At 44.8% G+C, this 23,596-nt stretch overlaps 1 protein-coding gene across 1 annotated transcript in view; it reads right to left on the bottom strand.

Annotated features, from left to right (window-relative positions):
• The window catches only part of DOCK3 (dedicator of cytokinesis 3), a 551,204-nt gene that overhangs the window by 124,718 nt on the left and 402,890 nt on the right, over nt 1–23,596 (bottom strand). Inside the window, exons 15-17 of the mRNA XM_019547385.1 lie at nt 15,128–15,252; nt 5,978–6,140; nt 5,449–5,555 (exon numbers count right to left, since the gene is read on the bottom strand). Of these exons, the coding sequence (XP_019402930.1) occupies nt 5,449–5,555; nt 5,978–6,140; nt 15,128–15,252 (395 nt within the window). The remainder of the gene's footprint in view (nt 1–5,448; nt 5,556–5,977; nt 6,141–15,127; nt 15,253–23,596) is intronic.

Raw genomic sequence — 23,596 nt, 5'->3', positions numbered from 1 at the left:
CGAGACCACTGACACCAAGAGGAAGTGATGGGTGGTGGTAGTTGGAGACTCCCTTCTATGGGAGATGGAGGTATCCATCTGTTGTTCTGACTGGTTGTTTTGGGAGGTTGCCTGCTTGCCTAGAGCCCAAATCCGAGATGTCATGGAAGGGATGCCAAGACTCATTCAGTCTTCTGGCTACTACTCCATGCTGCTCATCCATGGGGGCAGCAATGATACTGCCTGGGGGGATACTGACCAGATCAAAAGTGACTGTAAGGCTCTGGGTGCAAGGGTGAAGGTGATAGGGACTCAGGTGGTGTTCTCCTTGATTGTTCCAGTCAAGGAGAAGGGCCCAGGCAGGAGCAGTTGTATCCTGCAGATCAATGCATGGCTGCACAGTTGGTGCCACCAGCAGGGCTTTGGCTTCTTTGACCAGGGGATGTTGTTTGAAAAAGGACTGCTAGGAAGAGAAGGGATTCACCTGACAAAGAGAGGAAAGAGCATCTTTGCAGACAGGCTGTGTAACCTAGTGAGGAGGGCTCTAAACTCGGTTTGCTGAGGGATGGAGACTAAAGTCATGGGGTAAGTGGGCAAGCAGGTGACCAGGAGGAAGCACAAGCAGCAGGGGGCAACAGGGGAGGCCTTCTCACTTTTCCTGAGGAAATAGAGCAATCAACTAGTTACCTCAGGTGCCTGTACACAAATGCATGGAGCCTGGGAAACAAGCAGGAAAAACTGGAAGTCCTCACACAGACACAGAACTATGATGTGATTGGAATAACAGAGACTTGGTAGGAAAGCTAGCATGACTGCAGTACTGTCATGGATGAGTATAAGCTGTTCAGGAAGGACAGGCAGAGGAGAAAGAGATGTTCTTTATATTAAAAAAGCTGTATGATTCCTCAGAGCTCCAGTATAAAACTGGAAATAGGCCTGTTGAAAAATTCTAGTTTACAGTCAGAGGGGAGAGTAGCAAGGGTTATGGGGGTCCACTTCAGACCACCAAACCAGGAGGATGAAGTGGATGAGGCTTTTTTCAAACAGGTAGTACAAGTTTGCAGATCACAGGCCTGGCTCTCATGGGGAGCTTCAATCACCCTGACATCTGCTTGGAGAACAATACAGCAGTGCACAGGCAATTCAGGAAGTTTTTGGAGAGTGTTGGGGACCACTTCCTGGTGCAAGTGCTGGAGAGGCCAACTAAAGGCCATAGTCTTCTTGACCTGCTACTCACAAACAGGGAAGATTGGTGGGAAATGTACAAGTGGATCACAACTTGGGCAGAAACAACCATGGGATAACTGAGTTCAGGATCCTGAGGAAAGGAAGGAAGAACTCTGGGCTCAGTCTATACCCAGCTCTCTGGACTCTGGACTCAATCTCTACCCAGCTCTCCTCTACCAAACTTGACTTCAGAAAAGCAGGATGCAATGTGCTACATCACCGTACAGCATGCCATAGTGACATAGAAATCATGTGCATCTACACGTGATAGGCAGCAGCTATGTTGCTGTTGTGGCACCCTCCCCTGCCATAGTGCACTGCTACAGCAACGTAGCCATGAATCCTAAGCAGGCACTGTATGCACGGCACAGTAACTGCCCATACTGTGCCATGCTTAAATACTCCTAAAGGAAGTACTAAAGCACTGTGCTGTAGCAATGTCACCATACGGCAACATGTTGACACTCCCACAGACTCTAACTCAATTAGGGAACTGATGGGAGGATCCCTTAGGAGGTCAGTCTGAGGGGGAAAGAAATCCAGAAGAGCTGGCTGTACTTCAAAGAAGCCTTGCTGAGGGTGCAGGAGCAAACCATCCCAATGCATAGGAACACTAGCAAGTATGGCAGAAGACCAGCTTGGCTTAGCAGGAAACTCTTCAGTTAGCTAAAATACAAAAAGGAAGCTTACAAGAAGTGGTCCATTGGACAAATAATTAGGAAGGAGTATAAGAGTATTGCTCAGGCATGCAGGGATGAAATTAGGAAGGCCAAAAAGCAACTGGAGTAACAGCTAGCAAGGGACTTGAAGGGTAACAAGCAGGGTAAGTATGGGTCCCTTACTGGATGGGCGAGGCAACTTAGTGACAAATGGTGTGGAAAACACTGAAGTACTCAATGCCTTTTTTACCTAAGTCTTTACAGGCAAGGTCAGCTCTCAGACTACTGCACCTGGCAGCACAGTTTGGGGAGAAAGTGAGCAGCCAACAGTGGCAAAAGAACAGATTAGGGACTATTTAGAATGGACTATTTAGGATGGATGTGATGCATTTGAAGGTGCTGAGGGAGTTGGCTGATATGATTGTAGAGCTTCTGGCCAGCATCTTTGAACACTCCTGGTGATCAGGAGAGGTCCCAGATTATTGGAAAAGGGCAAATATAGTGCCCATCTTTAAGAAAAGGAAGACAGAGGATCTGGGGAACTACAGACCAGTCAGTCTCACCTCAGTCCCTAGAAAAATCATGGAGCCGGTCCTCAAGTAATCCATTTCTAAGCACTTGGAGGAGAAGGTGATTAGGAACAGTCAGCATGGATTCACCAAGGGCAAGTGATGCCTGACCAACCTGGTTAGGGGGCTGGGGCACATGACATAGCAGCCTTCAACTATCTAAAGGGTAGTTATAAAGAGGATGGATCTAGACTGTTCTCAGTGGTGGCAGAGGACAGAACAAGGAGCACTGGTCTCAAGTTGCAGCAAGGGAAGTTTAGGTTAGATATTAGGAAGAACTTTCTCACTAGGAGGGTAGTAAAACACTGGAACTGGTTACCCAGAGAGGTTGTGGAGTCTCCATTCTTAGAGGTTTTTAAGACCCAGCTGGACAAAGCCTTGGCTAGGATGATCTAATTAGGGATGATCCTACTTTGAGCAGGGGGGTGGACTCCATGACTTCCTGAGGTCCCTTCCAACCCTCATTTTCTTTGATTCTATGATTGCACTGATCTGACTACACAGAAAATCCATTAACAAAAAGCTGTACTTGCCATCTGCACATTTAGATTGCCTCAGTTTTAGAAAACATGGTCTCCTACCCACCTACAAAACCCTACAAAACTTCCAGGATTTAAAGGCATATGTAGTGTGTTTTAAAAGTCTCATTCATACTGAGCGTGTCTACATGTGCCCCTATAGCACCGTTGTTACTGTGCCATCATTTAGTACTACCCTTAAGAAGTACTAAATGATGGCACAGTAACAGTTGTTGCTGCGCCATGCTGGCAGTGCATGACTATTTTTAGTTGTTGTGCCTGTAGCAATGCTCTATAGCAAGGGAGTGTGTCGCTATAGCGACATAGCTGCAGCATCAAAGGTTTTGCCCACTGATGCTATGTCACCATAGCATGTTGCTATGGCGATGTACAATCTGTGTAGACATGCCCACAGTGAAGGAAAGACCTAGAAACCAAGTAAGACTAAAGAGCACTGCTGAGTTATAATGGGTTGCTCTATATTGCTAAAATATAGTCCATGCCAGCAGGATTTCATAGCATAAATACCCACAATAATATCATAAGTCTCTGACAGACATTACATTTATCAAAGCGCAATACGTTAATTGAATGATAAATTGTAATTTATCAAGCAAAAAAAATGGAAACCAGCCGCAAGGTTCACATTTGAATGTGTGGCTTGGTAAAGTTGCACCTTGCAATCCAATATTTGGCTGAGGAGAACAGTGTTCAACTTGTTGATACAGGGAAGCCCACCAGGTCCCTGTTTATGGAGGTGTTTAAAGGCACACTGTGCAGCCAATGCTAGACTGCACAACCCAGCTTTAAACATCTTCATGTGGGAGGAGCTCACTGGCTCCCCATTCCTAGGGATGAGTCAAGCCACACTGTGAATCCCAATGCATATAGGAGTCCATTAGCTTTCTTGATGTGGAGAACATTTGAAGTCACACTGTTCAGCATTATGTTGGGCAATATGGTACATTTATAAGTTTGCCAGCACAGAGGAACCTATTGGCTCCCCCATATATGGACACATTTCTATTTACACCAGTCAGCCCAGCAGTGAGGACAAGGCTCAATACTGGGCTGCACAGCATGGTTTTAAAGGTCCAGGCATGCAAGAGGAGCTGAGGAATTTTATCCCAGATGCTCAAAATTGTGCATCCTGCCATTTTACATCTTGAATGTCTGGCACACCAGGACACATGATTTTTGCAATCCAGCATAAAATTTCTCAGTTCCCATTACACGATTAAATTAACATCTGCCAGGGTCTACAGTCTGTCAATACAGACAGCCTGGTTACGAATTTAAAGTAGAGGAGCATAACAAAAATAATTAATCATTCTTGGAGGGGAAAAATTTGATTGTCTACATTAAATCCTATAACTGAGGGTCTAGTAAAAAGGAACTAAGCATGCTATCACTTTCCTTATGTTCTTCTAAAGCAGGGGCAGGCAATTATTTTTGAGCGGAGGGCCGCTTACCCAGTTTTGGCAGGCTGTCGAGGGCCGCATGGGTAGCCCCACCCCTTGACAGGTGTCCCACCCCTTGACAGGTGCCCTGCCCCCCTGGTCACCATCTTGGGACCAATGTCCCAATGTCTCGGGACCAATGTCCCAGGGCCAGCACTGGTGGGGCCCAAAGCAGGACACAGGCTGGCAGGAGTCCGTGGAGCTGGGCTGGGCTGCACCAGCAGGGAGGGGGGAGCTGGCCTGGCTCCACAGAGCCCCTGCCAGCTGGGACCCTGTGTTCCTGTCACCCTGTTCTGGGCCCCACTGGCACTGGCCCTGGGACACTGGCTCCCCGCCCACTCACTCCCAGTGCCTCCCACCCTCGCGGTACAGGCAGGGGGCAGCACACAGCCCCGACCCCCTGCTCACCAGCAGGGAAGAAGCTGGTGCTGAGCATGGGGAAGAGCGGCCCCTCACCTGCCCCATGGCCGGCACTCACAGCCCGTGTAGGGCTGTCCGGAGCAGGCCCAGGCAGCCCCAGGAAGGGGCCACTTTTCCCTGTGCTCACTACCAGCTTGTAACCCGCCCCACTGCCAGCCTGGCTGCCACGGGGGCTGCAAGCAGCTGCAGTGCACTAGGTGTGGGTGGGGAAGGGCCACTTCCCTCCCCCACTTCCTTGCCTGAGGTCCCCCCCTCACTTACCTGAGCTTCCCGTGCCAACATGGCAGCCACATGCTCCCAGGCCAGAAACCCCAGGAGGGGCTTCCAGCTGGGGGGTGGGGCCAGGCAGGCCCCACTGTTGTTGGAGCCCGCTGAGCATCTTCTGGGTTCTACTGCCCTTGGTTCCTGTCATTTTTGACAGGAACCAAGGGCAGAGAAATATTAATTTTTTTAGTGGCCCTGCACGCTGGAAAGAACAGCCCGCAGGCCGTATTTTGCCCACCCCTGTTCTAAAGGAAAATATAATGAACTTTACACATGCATATCTACACTGAAGTAGGAATGGGTAGGGGACAGTATTCTAGTGCAGTGTTTAAAGAGCTGTGAGTGACTGTACTTTATAAACATAAAGCTCATGGATATCATCTGACAAGGTGGTGCCATCATCTCTCATCAGTGGAGTGAATGCAAAGCCAAAGAGCTTCTTTTCCCCTTTGTCTTTTGCTGCAAAAGAAGACAGAAAGAGAGAAACATTTATGTATGTACTGCAAATATATATTCTCTCTCTCTCTTTACGTCTTAACAAAAAAGACATAGAGCTGACTTCAGGATTCATAGTAGGTGTATTGTTGTAGGTTTCACTTTATGTTAGTAATCTTACATATAAATATAAAAATCAGACAAGGACTAATCAAGAGCAGAGCTAACCAGAGAAAACTGTAGTTGCACAAGCTGAAAAGAAAGTAAGCTTCTTAATAGTCTTCTAATCTCTACTAACACTCGATAAGAACCCCAACATGGACTTTTTTATTGTACTTTAAAAATCTTCCTTTTTTCTTCAGCAACAATATAACCTAACCTTATATTAACAGAAAAAAGTCAGCATTTTTATATTTGTTTCAGACATGGGCTTATGTTGCACTTACTGGAGCAATGCCTGAACTCAAAGCGGAGATGAGACCCACGAAACCTATCAATGGGGATGGGCAATTTGATGATCTCTCCCCACCGAGGGCTGTTATTATGGTACAGGACAAAAGAATGGTATGCACTCCTGCTTGGCTCTCCTGAACCCAGGCTGATACATTCCTAGAATAAAACATGCAAGAATATAAGTTAAGAATAAAAGACATCATGCTACTATATATGAATCATTTAATCACACAGTTGAGCTTCATGCTGAGGATACTGGAATCTAGTGATTTTTTTCCTTTGTATAATTCATACACTTCTGCACACACAAGGCAAAAATGGAAGGGTAATCCTGGATACAAAGTAATCATAAGTTTTTTTTAAAGCACTTTTTAGACTAGACTTTGAAACAGATATGCCACTGTGTGCAAGGTGTACCACTGTCTGCATTCAAATAGGATTTGTTTGGTTTCTTTTTTAATTCAGTTGTTACTTAGTTTTAACTTTTGCATCAAGTAGGGAAAGGATATATTTAATAAAAAGTCCATAAGTAAAGCAATGGGCCACAGAAGATGAATACTCACTTTTTATTAGGTTTTCAGGAAATAATGGGTCCCCGTATTTGTGTCATAGCTCCCTACAGAGAACTCCTCCCCTAACTCTCAAATTTTTAAAAATTCTGTGAATCATTGTCCATTTCTGAGATCAAGTTACAGTGTCTTAGTATCCTTAGAAAATGTCTCTTCAGTTCTTTGATTAATAACAAATGAAGAGCCCCGGATGAATAGTTATCACCTAAAGGAACAAGGGATGACTGAATTCCTGCTTCTGTAAACTAAAATGCCTAAGTGTCTCAACAGATCAATAATTCCTCAAATGTGGAGGAAAAAAGTGTGACTCAATTATATTTAGAAGAATAATGGACACTTTCAAAACAGAAGGCAAGAGCTGGCAGAAATATTGAAGGAAAGGTCCTACAGTTCCCAAAATAGAAGCACTACAAGGTTTGCACTGCACTGCAAATAAATTGAAGGTATGGTTTTGCACAAATTTATATATTAGGTAGGACACTCAAAAAGTAGGCTGGAAAATATGACTCAAGCAAATGGCTTAATTGAAGTACTGCAGAGAAGGACCTGGGAGTTATGGTGGACCATAAGCTGAATATGATTCAATAGTGTGCTTTTGTTGCAAAACAAGCCAACAGTATCCTGGATTTATTAACAGGACTGTCACTTGCAAAGCAAGGGAAGTAATTCTTCCACTATGTTAAGCACTAGTGAGATAACCTGGATAACTTTGTCCAGTTTTGGGCCCCACACTTCAAAAGGATGTCGACAGTTTGGCAGGAGCCCAGCATAGGGCAATAAAAATGATTAGGGGCTTGGGAGCAAGACTTGTGAGGAAAAAAAGAACTATGGAGATAGGACTAGAAGCAATGGTCTCAAGTTGAAGCAGGGGAAATTTAGGATGGAGATAGAGGAAATTTCTGACTCTGAGAGTGATCAGGCATTGGAACAGGCTACCTAGAGAAGCTGTGGAATCCTCATGCTTGGAAACTTTCAAAAGCAGGTTAGATAAACACTTATGTGGGATGGTTTAGTTAGGGATGATCCTGCCTTGAGCCAGGGGCAGCGCTAGATGACCTTGTGAGGTCCCTTCCAGCCCTACTTTTCTACAATCCTATGATCTTAAAACCAGTTAGAAAAGAAACAGCTTAAAGAATCTTCAAGCATATCTTCCCCAAGAGAAACTGATTCGTGGCAGGAAGCTCCTCCATTTAGAAACAGAAGTCAAGTATCACACAATGCAGTAAGTGGAACATAGCCTCCAATAAGAAAACATTTCTCAGTAACCCACAGGGAACATTGCCATAAGAGGAAGTGCTATAGAGATTCCTCTAAAGTATCTCTAAAATCTCTTCTGAACGAGAATATTGATTTTATTGCGCCCTTATTAGTACGTACATGATGATAAGTAGCAAAACACATCTCCAATAATTATACCCAAGCTTTCTACCAGTGAATTCTCTTATTTCTGAGACAAAAAGGGAAGAATCAAAACTGATAATGATAGAGAAAAATTCACTGGAGGGTCAGGTTTCAAAACAAAATCACTCTCCCCAGGTAGATTTTTATTGCAGAGTCCTAGACTTACTTCAAATTGAGTATGTGTAACAGGGCCCAGCCCTGTTACTAGGGGTGTGGATGAGCCTGAATGGCCCCACACACTGGAAACATTCCCCATGCCCACCCCAGACTCACTAGAGACTGAGAATTCAAGATGGGGAATTCAGTAAGCCTCCCTAGCAAGGGAGCTAACAGAGGTGTGGGGAATGAAGAAGAGCCAGCCATGTCGGATGTTGAAGGCAGTCTAGTTCAAGCAGCTGCTGGAAGGGGCTGTGAGCAAAACCTCTCTTCCGCTTTCTATTTGTCTGTTTTATTTGCAAGGAGCTTTCTTCAAAGCCCCTGAAAGATAAGAGGTGACGGGGTTGGGACGGGTGGGGAGTGAAGCCTGGGAAAGCCTAGCAGGCCAGAGACTTGGAAAAGCTAAGTGGCAGTTTATTTGTTGAGCTTTGTCTGTTTGTTCTGCATTTCTTAAAAACCTAGTGTTATGGTGCTACAGATTAACTCGGCTGCAGCCGAAGCGACGGCCCTTAGCTAAAGCCAGCAGCGAAAGTAAAAGCAGTTGGCTCAGGCTGCCAGACCAAACATGCCTAACTCTGCTCTGCTTGAAAGCAACCTATAACAGTGTATAGCAGGTATAAGCATTTTAACTGCTGGAATAGTAGGCAGGTGGGTGGAGTTGGTGGTGCTGAAAATATAATGTCTGAAATGCCTCTCTGATGACATTTTTGATGACTAACTCAGTTACATAAGAGAATGGTGCCACACTTTTTAAAGCTCACTCGGTGTTGCAAGAAAAGATGATAGAAAGAATGCCTGTATTTCCACCACAAATATCTCTTTAGGGTTGGTCTATTGTTGCCAAGTGGGGAATGAGCATTAAAACTGTCTTCTCAGTTTCTTAATTGCTACCAAAAGGAAACATGTTAGGATATGTGTGTATGCGGCTCTATGCGGGAATATGTTTTGTGCAGCTAGCTTACTTATTAGAGTGGGAAACAATTCCCTAAAGAGTCTAATTTTTGTACCTAGCAGGTAAACATTTCTGCAGCAACCCTTAGTTTGATGGTGGGGAGCCTGGAAGAGAAAAGGGAGCTTAAAAGAGAGAATTTCATTCTATTCTTTCCTGGTCACCTAAGTGTCCAGATACGGACATCTGCATGGTCATCTGAATGCCAAAAACGCCATTTATGAGCAGGCTGGAATTGTATTCCTGACCACATAGCCCTGAGCATATGAACAACTGTATATGTGTACATACTGTGCATATGCACAGGCAAAAAAATGATAGGAGAGACTTCCCATCTCTTCTGCCCCAGTTGCCCAGTGGCTAGACACTCATCTGGAAGGTCAGAACACTGAGGATCTGGGCCCTCCTCACCCACAGATGGTTTGAACCTGGTTCTTTCCGACTCCCCAGAACAGTGCTCTAACCAGTAAGAGGTCAACTGTTATCCAAAGCCTTCTCTGGTGCTCTTTTAGAAGCTACCCCCCCCCAGAAGCTATGAGAGGGAGGCATGCTGGAGATCTCTGGGGTGAGGAGGAAGAGAGGAAGCCAAAGGATGTGGGGCTTAGTGGGGTAGTTGCTGGCTTAAAGACTAAGTACAGACAGTCAAAAATTCAGTCTTTGCAGATCAGTTTAAAACGCAGAGATTAAACTGAGAAACAACTGGATGCACATTTACTTTTGATTCAGGAAAAGCAGCCACATCACATGCCTGCAGTGGCTTAGGCCAGCAGCCAGGAGGCACTAGTGCAGCACAGCTATCTGGCATGTAGCCTGCATGGGCTCTGTGTTTGCTTCTTCTTCCTGGTGCTCCTGAGGTCTCTGGGATTTGCAGCCCACTGTCGCAGCCAGCAGTAAGTTTGAGCAGGGGAAGGGGTATTTAACCCTTCTCCCTGGCCCCAGACCCCAGCTAGGGTTTGTTTGAGAGGGGGCAGCCCCTGCCTCCCCCCTCAGCCCTATCTACTACCTGAACCCTTCTCTACTGGAGCAGACAACACAGGCCAGCCCAGGACTGGAACGTATGCTGGGGGACTGCGACTTAATTTGAACCAGGAAGGGATCTGGGACAGAAGTTTCATAAACTGGTTTGACCCAAATCAGTTAAATCTGATACTACATTCAACCAGGTTTATCTGAAACTAGTTTCAGCCATTTTGAAACTGGTTTATGTGCACTGAACTTCTGTTATGTTACAAGTTTAAACCAGTTTCTGACCACTTAAACCAGTTTATGTGTAACTTCTGTCACTAGCCAAAAAGGTGAGAGGCCCTGTTTCCTAGCCATGGGCCTTGCTCCCGGGGAAGCAGAAGCTTCCCCCCCTCCTCCCCGACTGCCCCTCCGTCCATTTTTTTCCAATGACTGTATTAGTAGCTCACCTTCTAATAGTATAGCAAGAATTATTCCAGAAATCCTTTGTAATTAATCTTTAAAATATGAATCTATTCTTTTTCAATGCCTCTTTCAATATTATCTTGTATTACTGAAGCTGAAATCTTTTTAGGGTACAGACAGATGTAACAATATCAAAGACTACTGATATAAACTGTTACTATGCAACTGTTACATCTGCATGATTCTGCATGGATATAAGTGTAGTAAAACCACTCTGACTTTAACCCTGGTCCATTTAGGGTCAAAATTAGGATTATTTAATTAACTCATGTCACTACAAGATTCTGCAGACATAACAGACTAACAGAGGATGCCGCATCTCAGCAGTCTCCCCACCACCCCCTTCCCTGCATTTTTGAAACAGCTAAAATGTCCATTTATCCATACTCTTTACTGAGAACTGCTTTTCAGCAGCATTTTTTTTTACTTCAGCATTTTATTTTGTCCTTGAGTGGTATCAGCTTCTCTCCTGATGGGAAATGGCAGAGATGTCACACATACATGATTAAAAGCCTGCTGTTCTAAGTGGCCAGATTGTAGATTAGCTAGGACAGATGTATACAATGAAAGGTAAGATGGCTTGACAAAAAAATTGTGAATGGTTTGGAGAAAAAAATACCAAACAAACCAGAATGATTCTGAGTACAGAAGGTGAGCAGCTATTCATTTAATAGCATACTTAAAAGAGCTAAGGTAATAAACTTGCAGAAGTTTTTGGCAAATGGATGCCTAGACATATTAAAATCCATTGCAGAGATGAGACTATTAAAACTGATGAAGCTCATCACTATTGGAGATCTGCAGCTAAATTAGGAGGAAGATCTTGAATACAAACTTTATTTGCTCAAACTTTACAGCAAAAATCTGTATTCTGGTGAATATGAGAGAAACTGGAAACCCAGTGTTTGAAGAACCAAACCTTTCTATTTTTCAAGGCTTTTCTGAATTTATAACAGCAATGTGTATTTAATATGGTCAACTGTCTTCAACAAGGACAAGGGTATTAATGTGCAATGATAAGTTACCCCACTAAGTTAAAAGTGATCCCAGATGGCTAGTCCTATTTGCTTTTACTCTGGCAGATGAACTGGCAATTTTTTTCTGTCAGGCAGACACCTCTGCAGTGAACAAAAAGATGAGACAGGATTAGTCTCCAAACTGAATTCTAAGCAGTAGTGTGTTTCTTCTATGTGTTCATGTTTATTTCTATATATTGGCATTTTTTTAAAGTTGACCTCTTTGGTTCAGCCTGATATTTTAATATATATCTTGTTTCTGTTCTGAAGTAATATAAACTATACAACTATATATTTGGCAGTGACAAAAAGTTCAGATTAAAGGGAAGCAGAGTCCCACTTTCTTCTATTAATGGTAATTGCCCTAAGATCAGTACTTTCTATATTTTTATGAGGTATGTCAGATCTCCTTGTTCAGGTCTCTGGGTATTTCCTACTTAGAAATTCTGTTATTATGAATAAGTTCATTTTGGGGCAGCTATCCGAACATTTATAATGCTATGGAAGTTAGGAACCATTATAAATGTTCAACCAGAACTTCTTTTGGTGTAAATCAAAATACCTTTTTTTCAACAAAGCTACATAGATTTGCACCAGTTTTGAATATGACATAAATATTTCAGTTTATATCTGGCTTGGAGTATCTACATTTTGAGGCTATATCCTTTGTATTCATCTTCTAGGAAGGAGAGCTTTCTAGGGCAAGAGATGTCTCTTACTTTTACACATATCTATACAGTCCTTTATGCAATAAGCCCCCAGTCACAGTTACAGCCTTTAGATGTGAAGTGTTTTGCTGGTCATTTAAAATAAGTAACTGATTTAAAAATGTATTTAATTAATTTGAAAGGGATCCCAAATCCAATTAAACAGAAGAACTTTACACCCTCCCTGGAGAATCCATGAGCAAAAATCACTTTCTTACAAGAGACCCATTTAATTTCTAATCAAATTACAAGCAATGAGCATACCAACTTGACTTTCCTCCTCTGAATTAAAAATGTGGAGTGACAGTGATTCTGATACTTATATACTTCAGTGTCTAGTCTCTTCTGAGAAACAGGACACAAAGGCTTTTTCATTGTAGTGAGGGAAGCAAAAGATAAGAGGTGTAGAAGTAGATTTCTTCCACAGAGGGAATTATTATTAGTTAATGTACATTGCTATAGTATCTATACTTGATTTAAAAATGAAATGGCCCTTTTATAATAAACCGTCTTTTGATACTTTATGTAAAGGCAGGCCACAAAAAAATAATAAACAAGTTCAAACAATGATAACAGAGAAAAGCAGCAACCCAGGAAGCGGTTTATTTTCTTGGAGCCAAAAAAAGGGGAACACACATTTTTTTCTTGTAACCTTATATTTTCAGCAGTTTTTCTTAAATAATTTTGGTATAGATATTTCTCCATTTCTGCTGGATGTTTAGTCAAAACACTTGTTAACTCTTTTCTACACTGACTGATTCTTTTATCATTTATTTTCTGTAAAAGCATAAAGACTCCCAAAGAAAGAACAAAATGAATACTACATTTTTCAATAAGCATTTACAAAATCACTACCAGCTTCCTGTAAACTCTTAGGTTCAGGCAGGGCCTTTGAAAATGAGGCTTATTCTATTTAATTCTGTTTGCAAAACGTTTGAGGATTTACTTTTTTTGGGTAATTTTAAGAGGGAAGGACCACTGTGATTGGTTTTTTACAGTCTTGGAATTTTAAACAGTAATCCCTGCATCAAACTGAATAATTTAGAATTAATTTAGGAGATATCTTTTATAGTATCTAAACTTCTTTTAAAGATTTCAAATGTTTTGGAATCCCCAGTCAGTAATTCTAACCATTAATAAGTCTGTTAAAAATTTCCAATGTGAATTTTCTAAGCTTTCAGCAACTGAACCATATTGTAGATCTCTGCCTATTACAAGAAATCTCCTTCTTACACCATTATTTATTGACTATGATCAAGTCACTGTTTTACCTTTTTTTTGTTATGTTAAATAGATTGTGTCACTGATATCTCTTCTTGGAAGGTATATTGTCCAATCCAAGAATCATTCTTGTGGTACTTCTCTGAACCCTTTTTCTTAAAGAACACTGATGTTGCTACAATTTGTCATTCTTAATTTACCTAAATTTAGTCATCTCAGAGATAGTTATTATTATACCCCCAAGTTCTTTGTCTGAAAACAGCTATTTTAAAGGGTAAATCCTGTTATGTGCCTAATTACACATACACAGCGGTATAACTGCAGTTTCTGGTACTTATGCCCAGCATGTAATTCAGTTCTGTATGTGCAAGAGTACACTCACCCACTGAACTTATTCAACAGGACTGTGCTCTGGCCAGAGCATACAGTTATGTATGCACACTGAAATAAAATCCATGACAGCAGATGTGAAAGAGCAGAATATTAGCCCCAATCTAAATCATAACTTACCTGTGGCCTGCTGATTATAGCACTTTGCTAGGGAGCAGGAGATGCTGATTCAAATCATCTCTGGATGCGGGGCTGTAGAACCAGGGTCTCCCACCCTGAGGACAAATGCCCTCAGTGCTAGACTATTAGGCTAAAACATGGTAGAGTCTACAACCCCCACCTTTTTCCAGCTGGTGTGTGCATAGGTTGAAATACAGTATTATCTTGCATAAGCCATGACCCCAATAAGGCATGCACCTTGTTTTTGGAAGTCAGAATATAGAACAAAAAAGATTTTTCCAGAGTCATGGCTGACTGTGATAGAGTAAATTCTCCTGGAAACACAGCATCCAGGAAGTGTGACATCTCAGAAGACAGTCTGAGACAGAAACAGCAGGAGCTTCCAGCTGTGTCAGGACAACAACAATGCTAGGCCCCTTGCAAGGGTGTTAGCAAGACTTATTTCTTAACTGTAAATAGCTCTTTATATAAGTTCCTGTAAATAAAATATTGTTTCCACAGCACACACTCTCTCAAGACACTATAGACTGCATGCAGCAGCTCAGTTGCTGCTTTAAGCACAAGCTACAGTATTCAACCAACAGCTACTGCAGCTGAGAGAGGGTTAATGCAGCTTTCTGGGCCAGAGACAAATGACAACTATCTTGGCAGCCAATGAAGCATTGTGTGTACGTGCTTCTACTTCAGTAAAGAAAAGACATGAACCCCAATCTTGGAAGGCTGACTGGGTTGGGAAGGAGGGGGGGTGGGGTGGGCAAAAGTGTGTGTGGCATGTGAGTAAATAAGGTACAAATAAAAATTCTGCACAGATATCAAAACTGGAAGCTATACTTAGGTGCATAAAGTGAAATCAGATCCTGCCCTACATGTTTCTGCTATTGATGTGGCATTCTGAGTTAAAAGTTCTGCCAAAATTAATTTTCACATAATGTTTCTTAATGCTTAGTCTGTCTGTCTATTTAATGGTTGAATATTATTTTCTAACTAAAATTCATTGCTCCAAGTTAATTCAATTCTGGTAGTTGCCTATTTTATTGACCACATCATAGCAATAAAGAAATTAAAAGGGCTAAAAGCTGAAGGAAATTATTTTTTCAAAAGCTTCCAAGACCCATCAAAGATGGTAAAGCAAGAGCATGTGAATATGGGGTGCTATAACACAGCATGGCAACAAGGTTTTGTTTACCTTCAGGATCTCTCCATCTGCATAAAGAACATACATGGTCACTTCAATGTTCTTCTGCACACTCTTCCCACCTCTCTCAAAATCCCCCCTCTCTAGTGTCAGGTACAAGTCATTGCGTATATCACCTAAAGTAAAAGCGAAGATTCACATGGTTAAATATAACATGGAAAATGTAGTGCCTCTATGGAGGCAACTGGCTTTGTTCTTCAAAACTCTGGCCAAAGCCCAACTCATCTCAAGCAGCAAGTTAATTGTTAATAAAGAAGAACATTTTAATGTCAATGCAGTAAATCAAAAGATTGTTAGTAATGTTTTTATTAAATCTGAATTCAGAATCAATAATTGCATTATTATGTGGAGGTGGGGGTGGAGGGAGAGAAGTGGAAAATAACCCCAATATCCCTTTGCTGACTCAACTGACCTAGAGGGATTAGGCTAAACTTAACACGCAGTCAATTACACCTGATTTTCTGTTTTTGGTATGCTTAAAAACAAATTAGTATTTTTGTAGCTATTAGCAGAAAATTAAGTCCAAGTAACACTTTCCAAGTAACCAATGTTTTATTATCACTGTGACAAAAGCAGAAGCTGCTTGTGTGTTGGAGACACTTGTTTGTAATTCAAATCACAACTAAGCTGGAGCGGGAAAGAATTAATAAATTCCTTCCTGCTGCATTCCTGGATGGTTTGTAAGCTCCAAACAGAAGTCCAAGACAGAGGGCAATGGGAGGGCCTGCTAATTTTTCACCACCTTGTTTTCAACTGCCTTCAGACCAGATTATTAGATCTAGAAATACAGATCATGGTGTATTAGGGCTAACAATTTGTCAGGCCTTTGTTGCCTTGAACATGACAGCTTCTAGCCCACTTTTCAACTCTTTACTACTGGTCTGGGAAACTCAGCTTTAAATTCTAATGCAAACAAGTCTAAATCATGCATATTCTGTAACAAAAGAAGAATAGAAAGCACCCATTTGTCCTTTAGGTTGTTTTTTTTTTTGGAACTGTCACTGATGGCTAACTATATGATTTCTTCTTTTGTTTTTGTTTCCTGTATACCAGCTAAAGGGCAGTCCAAACTAACTCTTCCTGAAAAATGTGTATGATTAAAAGAACAAACAAAAATTAAACCCTTTCAAGGCAAATACTGTGTGAAGTAGCCTGAAGAACTAAATAATGAAGCAATGGAAGGTTATCCAGCAAAGCAGAGCCTGTTTGAAAATCTGATTTTTTTCCACTCTAGTAACTGGAATAGTTGATGAATTTATATCTATTTATTAATTGCAAGCACAGTGAGAGAAGCCCACATTTGTTTTCAGGCAATGAAAGAAATGCTTCTACATCTATCAGAAATACCAGAAATCCATCAGAAATCTCTCTTGCAATCAGCACCCAACCTGAATTGTTCCTTGTGTCCTTTCCCAAATCTACCAATGGACCAAAAACAAACTTTTGGTAATGTCTTCATTCCTCCAGTTGTCCTGCTGAATACTATAATTCCTAGGCACTGAAGATTAGATAGACAGCTACAGTTTTCTAGAGGTGCACTGATACATTGGTCCACACTGTATTGCAGTTGCAGCATGCACACGGCCAGCCTGGCAGCTTGGGGAGCAGCATCCAGCTGGTAAGTCTGCTCAGGAGGAAGGGGGTGGAGGGCAGATCAAGGACCCTGCAGTGAGGGAGGGAGTGGGGCTGGGGCAGGGCGCGGCACAGGATACAGCAGCAAGAGGCTTGTCCAGGGGGGCGCGGGGAAGGGGGGCATATCCTGACCTTACGCGTACCTCTGGGGTAGGCAATGGGGTGTATGCCCCCCAGATCTGCATGTGGGGAGAAGGTGGGCTGCCTCTGAGGGCAGTGCCAGGCTTTTCCTGGTAGGAGTGGAGGTGGGGGGAGTGGTGCAGGGACTGCACTCGGGGCAGGCAGCAGCAGCAGCCCTGGGAGTGGTTACTATGGGGGGACTACAGCAAATTCTGAGGTGGCTGTAGCTTCCCCCCTTACCCCTCTCTACCCCAGTGCTGCTGCCACCAACTGCCCCAAGTGCAGCCCCAGCCCAGACCCCCCCACTGGGAAGAGCCTGGTGCAGCTCCCAGCCCCAGCCTGCAGCAGCAGCCCACCCTCACCCTGCACACAAATCTGGAGGTGCACATGCCCACCATGGCTCCCCTGTGGGTGCATGCAGTGGCAGGAGCTGCCCCCTCCCCACTCTGTGGATGAGCTGAGGCTCTGTCCTGTGTCCTGCCCTGGCTGGACAGCACCTGCCTCTACCCCAGACCCCTCCTCCCCCCTGGGCCCTTGACTTGCCCCACCACGGCTCTTCCCCCCCCCCCTTCCCCCAACAGAATTACCAACCAGATGCTGCTCTCCAAGCTGCCAGGCTGCATATCAGTAATCGGATCAGTATTGGCCAATATGGCTCATTAATAATCAGCCATCCATTTCGGCCCAAAAAATCTTTATTGGTGCATCACTACACTTCTCCAAGTCTTCTTCTGGGAGCTGCTTATGAATGAGACTGTGGGCACATGTATACGAGATGTTTACTGAAGAGCTGCCAAATTAGCTTTGCAGTAAAGTCTCTGTGTCTACATGTACGGCTCTATTAGGTCACAGTAAATTAATAAATGCTGCTGTAGGTAAGTACTTCTAAATCCAAGTACTATCCTGTGGCAGTGTTTGTCAGTGCACAGGAATGCATGTGTAGACGCTGACCCAAGTGGCTAGGGCACAAGGGTGCTTCAGTGGGGGCTGCCTGCCAGCTAGCCATGCATTAGAACACCTTCATGCACCAGCCAGCCCCTCTATAGCACATTGAGCTGGGTCGGAGCAGCCCTGGGTTGGCAGGCTGACCCCCAGGTCCCCTGCTAGCCAGGACTGCTGTAACTGAGCTCAATGTACTGTGGTCCCAGGTGCATGTGTAAACATGGCACCCACAAGCAATACACTGCAGCACGATATGAGTCAGAGTTTATTGTTCCATGCTAATAGCACATGTGGATGGACACAGAATGTAGAGCTTCCCCTTCACTCCATTACTCCCTGTCCCACTGTGTAGGCCCACACAGTCTGCAGCTTAAAACAACTCACGGTAGGGAACTGAAAATGCTAAGGCTCATTAAAGGGGAAAAAGAAATGCCACATGCAAGCAGATAACAAACAGGTTTGCCTAGGCTCTCAAGCATTTTATCTAGCTTTCTTCACTAGGGCCAGTGGTCAAACTTAACATCTGGAATCCAACAAAGACATGAAAATGGTTAATCCATTTCTAATCAGTCTCACTGCTCAAAATGCAGACCATGACACCCATATCCCCTCTATGGACGCATCCACACATGCAGGCATGTGTGCTTGCAGCAGCTCAAATAGAAGCGGCACAAATTTGAGCTGGGGCTTTCTGCATCAGTGCATGTGCCCAGACATGCATTCTGCTGTGGGGAAGATTGTGCCACTTGGGTCAAAATAACCCTGGCTCCTCCTGGATCTGCAGCCAGGGGGAGCTAGAGCCTGGGGCCAGCACCATAAAATCCTGCCCTGTTCTGACCCCAGCAGTACAAAAAGCTGCTCTGGCAAGTACCTCAGATCTGCTTGCTCTCAGGAACTTCTGGGGCCCAGCCATTTGGTACCTGGGGACACTAGCCCTTGTGCCAGCTGGACTGCTGAAGCAGCCCTGAGAGTTCCCTGCACCCTCTACCCACTGAAGCAGTCTGGCAGCAGGGGTTGCTGCCTGGCTGTGACCTGCTGCCACCTGCGACAGCATGTGAGCCAAGGCTGCATGCCTGCCAGACACAGATGGGGACTGCATGACCATTAGAGGCATCTGCACCTCTGGGCCAGCTGCCAGTGGGCTATGGCTGCACAGTTGGCCTTTGTGCAGCTCTACTGCCATGTGTGCTACCACCCGGCCATCTGGGTAGCTATCGCCCAGACGTTCTCACTGAGGTGGCCTGATTTGAACTGTCAAAGCATGTCCTCCTGGCCTTAAGTGGCCAGGAGGTCAGTTGCCTCCAGCTGGGTCCTGGGTGCCAGCTCTGAGCATGCTCTTCTCCCTGGGTCCTGCCACTTGCCTCACTAGCAGGAATTCTGGTGTTCCCTATTTAAAACTACAAAATGCCTGGAAAAAAACCCAAAGCCACTCTTTAAAATCCCCAAAATCCATGTTCATCCACAATTAAAACAAAAGACCACTATCTATCTATCTAGAGATATCAAATCTGTTGGGCAATGTTTTACTGAGATATTTACAATTTTAAAGCAACTTGGAAGCCTATCAGTGCCTCTATCATCATAGTAAAATAAATTCTAAATATCTATATAGTTTGGCATTTACTTTTGGCTTTTTTGTCATAGAAAAATCAGAGCTGCCCCTACCCACTTTGCTCACCAGGTTGTACAGCGCTAAGCAGCACTGATATGCCAGTGCCCTGCCCTTGCCCCTCACAACCAACCCACAGCCTGTCCCCCTACCCCAGTTCCCTCATTCCTGACCCACAGGGCCAGGTATGTAGGTGATGGTTTTGTGGGGATGGCTCCCTACATGCTCCCCGAGCTCCCTGCTCACTCCCTCAGCCCCTCCATTCGCTCCCCAACCCCCACTCACTCCCCCGCATGGTTCCAGCCCCCACCTGCCCCCCCGCCTGGTCCCAGCTAGGGGAGCAATCAGGGAGCTGAGGCCGGACCGGGGAGCGATAGGGAAGCTGGGGCTGGGCGGGGGAGCTGGGCCTGGGTGGGCCCCCTGTCATGGTCCCCTCCCCCTTCCTCCAACCCTCTCCACCTTCTACATCTGTCCCTGAAGCCACAGAGACGCTCTGGATGGCTATCAGAGCATCTCTGTGGAGGACCTGAGCCTCTGATTGCCTCTGATTTTTCCCCAGGGGTATTTTTTGATACTTGTATCTCCAGATATCAAATTTGCCCCTGTGCTGCAAATATGCAGTGTGGGGAAGGCTTTTTTGTTCCTGGCATGTGTCTTGCAGAGTCTCAAAGGGGGGTTGAGATGTTGTAAAAGGCATGTGCAGGCTTGTGTGGACATGCCCTATGGGGCTATTAGAAAGATGGAAAAGTCTCTCAGTGTGAAAGAGAGAAGTAGGTAAGAGCTGGCCTTAGTGAAAAACACACACACCTTCTTAAGAACAGTTTGTACAGTGAGAGGAAATTGTTTATAGCTATAAACTGTAACATTTATTGGAAATTCATTTTACTGGTTTTCATTCATATTTCAGAGCCTGCTGGTTGTGGATCTGAATGCTAACCCTGGCAGTCCAGAGTTCTAAGTTGGTTCCTAAGCTGATTTAGTAACCATTGATATTTATATAAAATTTAACATCACAATTTCCTTTTCTAAAGGGAAATTGCTTCAGCAATAAAATATGTGTATATTTCAAAGGAAAAAAATAGCTAAAAGAACATTTGATTGACATCATGCACAAGAATGAGGGGAGAGGGCATTTTAGTCAAGCATACAAGCCTAACTACTTTTATAAAAATGCCTTATGGTCTCTAATATCCTTGCAGAAGAAAACTGGACCTTTCTGAAAATAAGTTTTTTATTCAAAGTAAGGATATGAGACTGAACATATCAACTTCAGGAAGGTTAAAGGCTAAGTTTGTTCTACTGGGAAACCATTGTAAGGAATGGAATTATTCCAAAATCTGGAGGTTAGGGCGCAAAGGGTGTATCTACATGTGCAAATGCTGCAGGGTGTGTTTACTTCAGAGTAAATTACTGTAAAGTAAACCCACCCTGGGCAGGCATCTACATATGCGGGCATGAACACTGCATGCCCCTGGAAGCTGGGGAAGCATGGCAACCCCCCGTGGTGGTGTTGATAGCGGGGGTGTGGCGACAGCAATCAGGGAGCTTCCACAGGCAGCTGTGGAAGTGTCAGCCACAAGGGGAGGGGCTTCTATTTGTGCCATTTCTATTTTAGCTGCTGTAAACGCACATGCCTGCATGTGTGGATGCATCCATAGAAGGAATATGGGTATCATGGTCTGCATTTTGAGCAATGAGACTGACTAGAAATGCATTAAGCATTTTCATGTCTTTGTTGTGGGGGGACAGCCAGTGCTAACCAGCAGTTGGTGACCACCTGCGGATGCCCCCGGCAGTGTCAACAGTGGCCAGTAGCAATTGGGTACTGCCTGTAGACGCCGCCGGTGGTGTTGGCAGTGAGGCAGCATGGGGTGTGGTGAGCAGCGACTGCCCACAGGGGCCACTGGCAGTGTCAATGGCACTTTTTTTTGCAGAGGGTACACCACCAAGCTCAGGGAGTGCTAGTCCAGGGGCTCGTAGGGGGCACAGGGGCAAGAGACAGCTGTCTCCTGGCAGGGGCTGGAAGATTGTTCCCTGCCCTGGGAGTTGCCTGCTGCCAGGGCTGGCACAAGGGGCAGAGGCTGGGCAGGGACAATGTCCCCCTGCCCTGGCAGCAGGGTATTCCTGGCCCTGCTCCCTGATTGGAGGCATGGGGCTTGGAAAGCTGTAGGGGACGGGCAGGTCCCAGCCTCCTGCCCCAAACCACTAGTGGGGCAGCTAGCAGTGAGCCCCCAGCTGGACAGGGATTTCCCGCCAAGACAAGGGTTCACTGCTAGCTGCTACACTGGAGGATCAGGGCAAAGGGCTGGGACCTGCCCCTCTCCCACAGCTCTTTCCAAGCCCTGTGCCTGAAATGCCTGTTTGGGGCACAGGGCTGGGAAAAATCTGTGGGGCTGAGACCTGCCCTTGACCAGGACAGTTCCTGGTCAGCCCCAGGCTTTACAGAGAAGTCTGCATGTGCAGCCTGGAGCTGGCTGGGAACTGCCCAAAATGGGACAGCTCCCAGCTACCTCCAGGCTGCATGTGCAGATTTCCCTGTGCAGCCTAGGGCTGGCCAGGAACTGTCCCAGTCTGGGGTAGCTCCCAGCCAGCTGCAGGCTGGCCAAGGAACTCTTCCCATGCAGGGAGTTCCCAGCTCCATGATCATTCCCAGCTCCACAATCTCCCAGTCCCCTGCTGCCAGGGCAGGGGGACATTGCTTCCTGCCCCTGGGAGCTGCCTGCTGCTGGGGCAGGCTCTGCCACCAGAAACTGGGCAGGGACAATCTCCCACTCCCTGCTGCCCACCTGATTGGGAGCAAATTTGCTCCTAGTTGGCTTTCCACATGTGTCATACTGCTCAGTAATTACTCAGCAGTTAATTTGCTCCTTACATTTGAAGGTAGCAAATTAACTGCTGTGTACAGCAAATTACTGTGCAGTAAGGGTCAGCACATGTAGAGAATGAAGCTTACTATGCAGTAATTACCTCTACTGTGCAGTAAGTGTCTCATGTAAATGCGCCCAAGATGAAGCTTTTCAGTTTAATGGTGAAAAGAATTATATTATCATAAGAATAGTAGGTCGTAATAAAATATTAGTTGGCCATTTCTGGGCCCACTCAGATTTGGGGATCACATTTTTATGAAATGGTAGCTATCGAAAGAAGGCCTTTAAACACAGGAGCACTAAGCATGTTACATTTATGATGTGATTAACCAGAATCATGTCTTAAGTTGTTACCTGGCCACATGTTAATGCAATTAATGCAGGGGCGGACAATTATTTTAGGCAGAGGGCCACTTAGCAAGTTTTGGCGAGCCATTGAGGGCTGCTTCCCATCCCCTTGCTGCTTGCTGCTCCAGCACCAAGTCGCAGCTGCACACCTGAGACTGCTGGATGCAGCAGGAGCTGGCCTGGCCTGGCTGGCACTGCATGGAGGTAGCCAAGTATTGCAGGGACCAGGCCGGCTCCTGCTGCATCCTGCAGTCCGGTGCTCCAGCTGGGAACCACGTGGTGCCATAGTGATTGGCAGGGGGGAGGAGTGGAGGGGAGTAGTGGCAGCAGTAGGCAAATGGCTGTGGCAGGTGGGGGGCAGTGGCAGTGAGCGGGTGCATGGATCGCAGTAACAGCTTGGTGGGAGTGCGTGGCCCATGCTGGTGTCCCAGGGTCAGTGCTGGCGGGGCCCAGAGCAGGACGGCTCTGTGTTCATTCATTACACTTAGAAAGCCAAAGATGATATCCTACAACAAATGTGTATACAGATATGATAGTGTAATTTGCATGCGACTAAACAAAAGTTTGGCCAATGATATCAGGAAATGATGCAAGTCAACTTTTATGCAGACTGACCATTGGTTTCCAAACAAAAGGGCCTGTTTGATAGAACTCTTATTCTTTAATTCAGAAATTCCTCCTTTGTAAAAAAAAACAAACAACCCCCCAAAACAAAAACCCTCTCTATAACAAATAAATAAATATAAAAGAGTTGTCTGACAAATCAACCTATTCCTTCTGTGTTGCAAACTACTGTACAAATAGTAGTGTTTTCCTGAAGTAACTATAACTCATGAATTTCTCAGCTCATGGTTTTCAGAGAACAGCACACTATGGAAACTTACAAAGACTGTTTCACATGAACACTGCATCTCAGAAAATCAGATTAAATTGCAACTGGGT

The sequence above is a fragment of the Crocodylus porosus genome, unplaced genomic scaffold, assembly GCF_001723895.1.
Source record: "Crocodylus porosus isolate Cpor-Errol unplaced genomic scaffold, CroPor_comp1, whole genome shotgun sequence".
Lineage (NCBI taxonomy): Eukaryota > Metazoa > Chordata > Crocodylia > Crocodylidae > Crocodylus > Crocodylus porosus.
The sequence above is the reverse complement of the archived record's forward strand: the minus strand, read 5'-3'. Positions and strand labels throughout refer to the sequence as shown.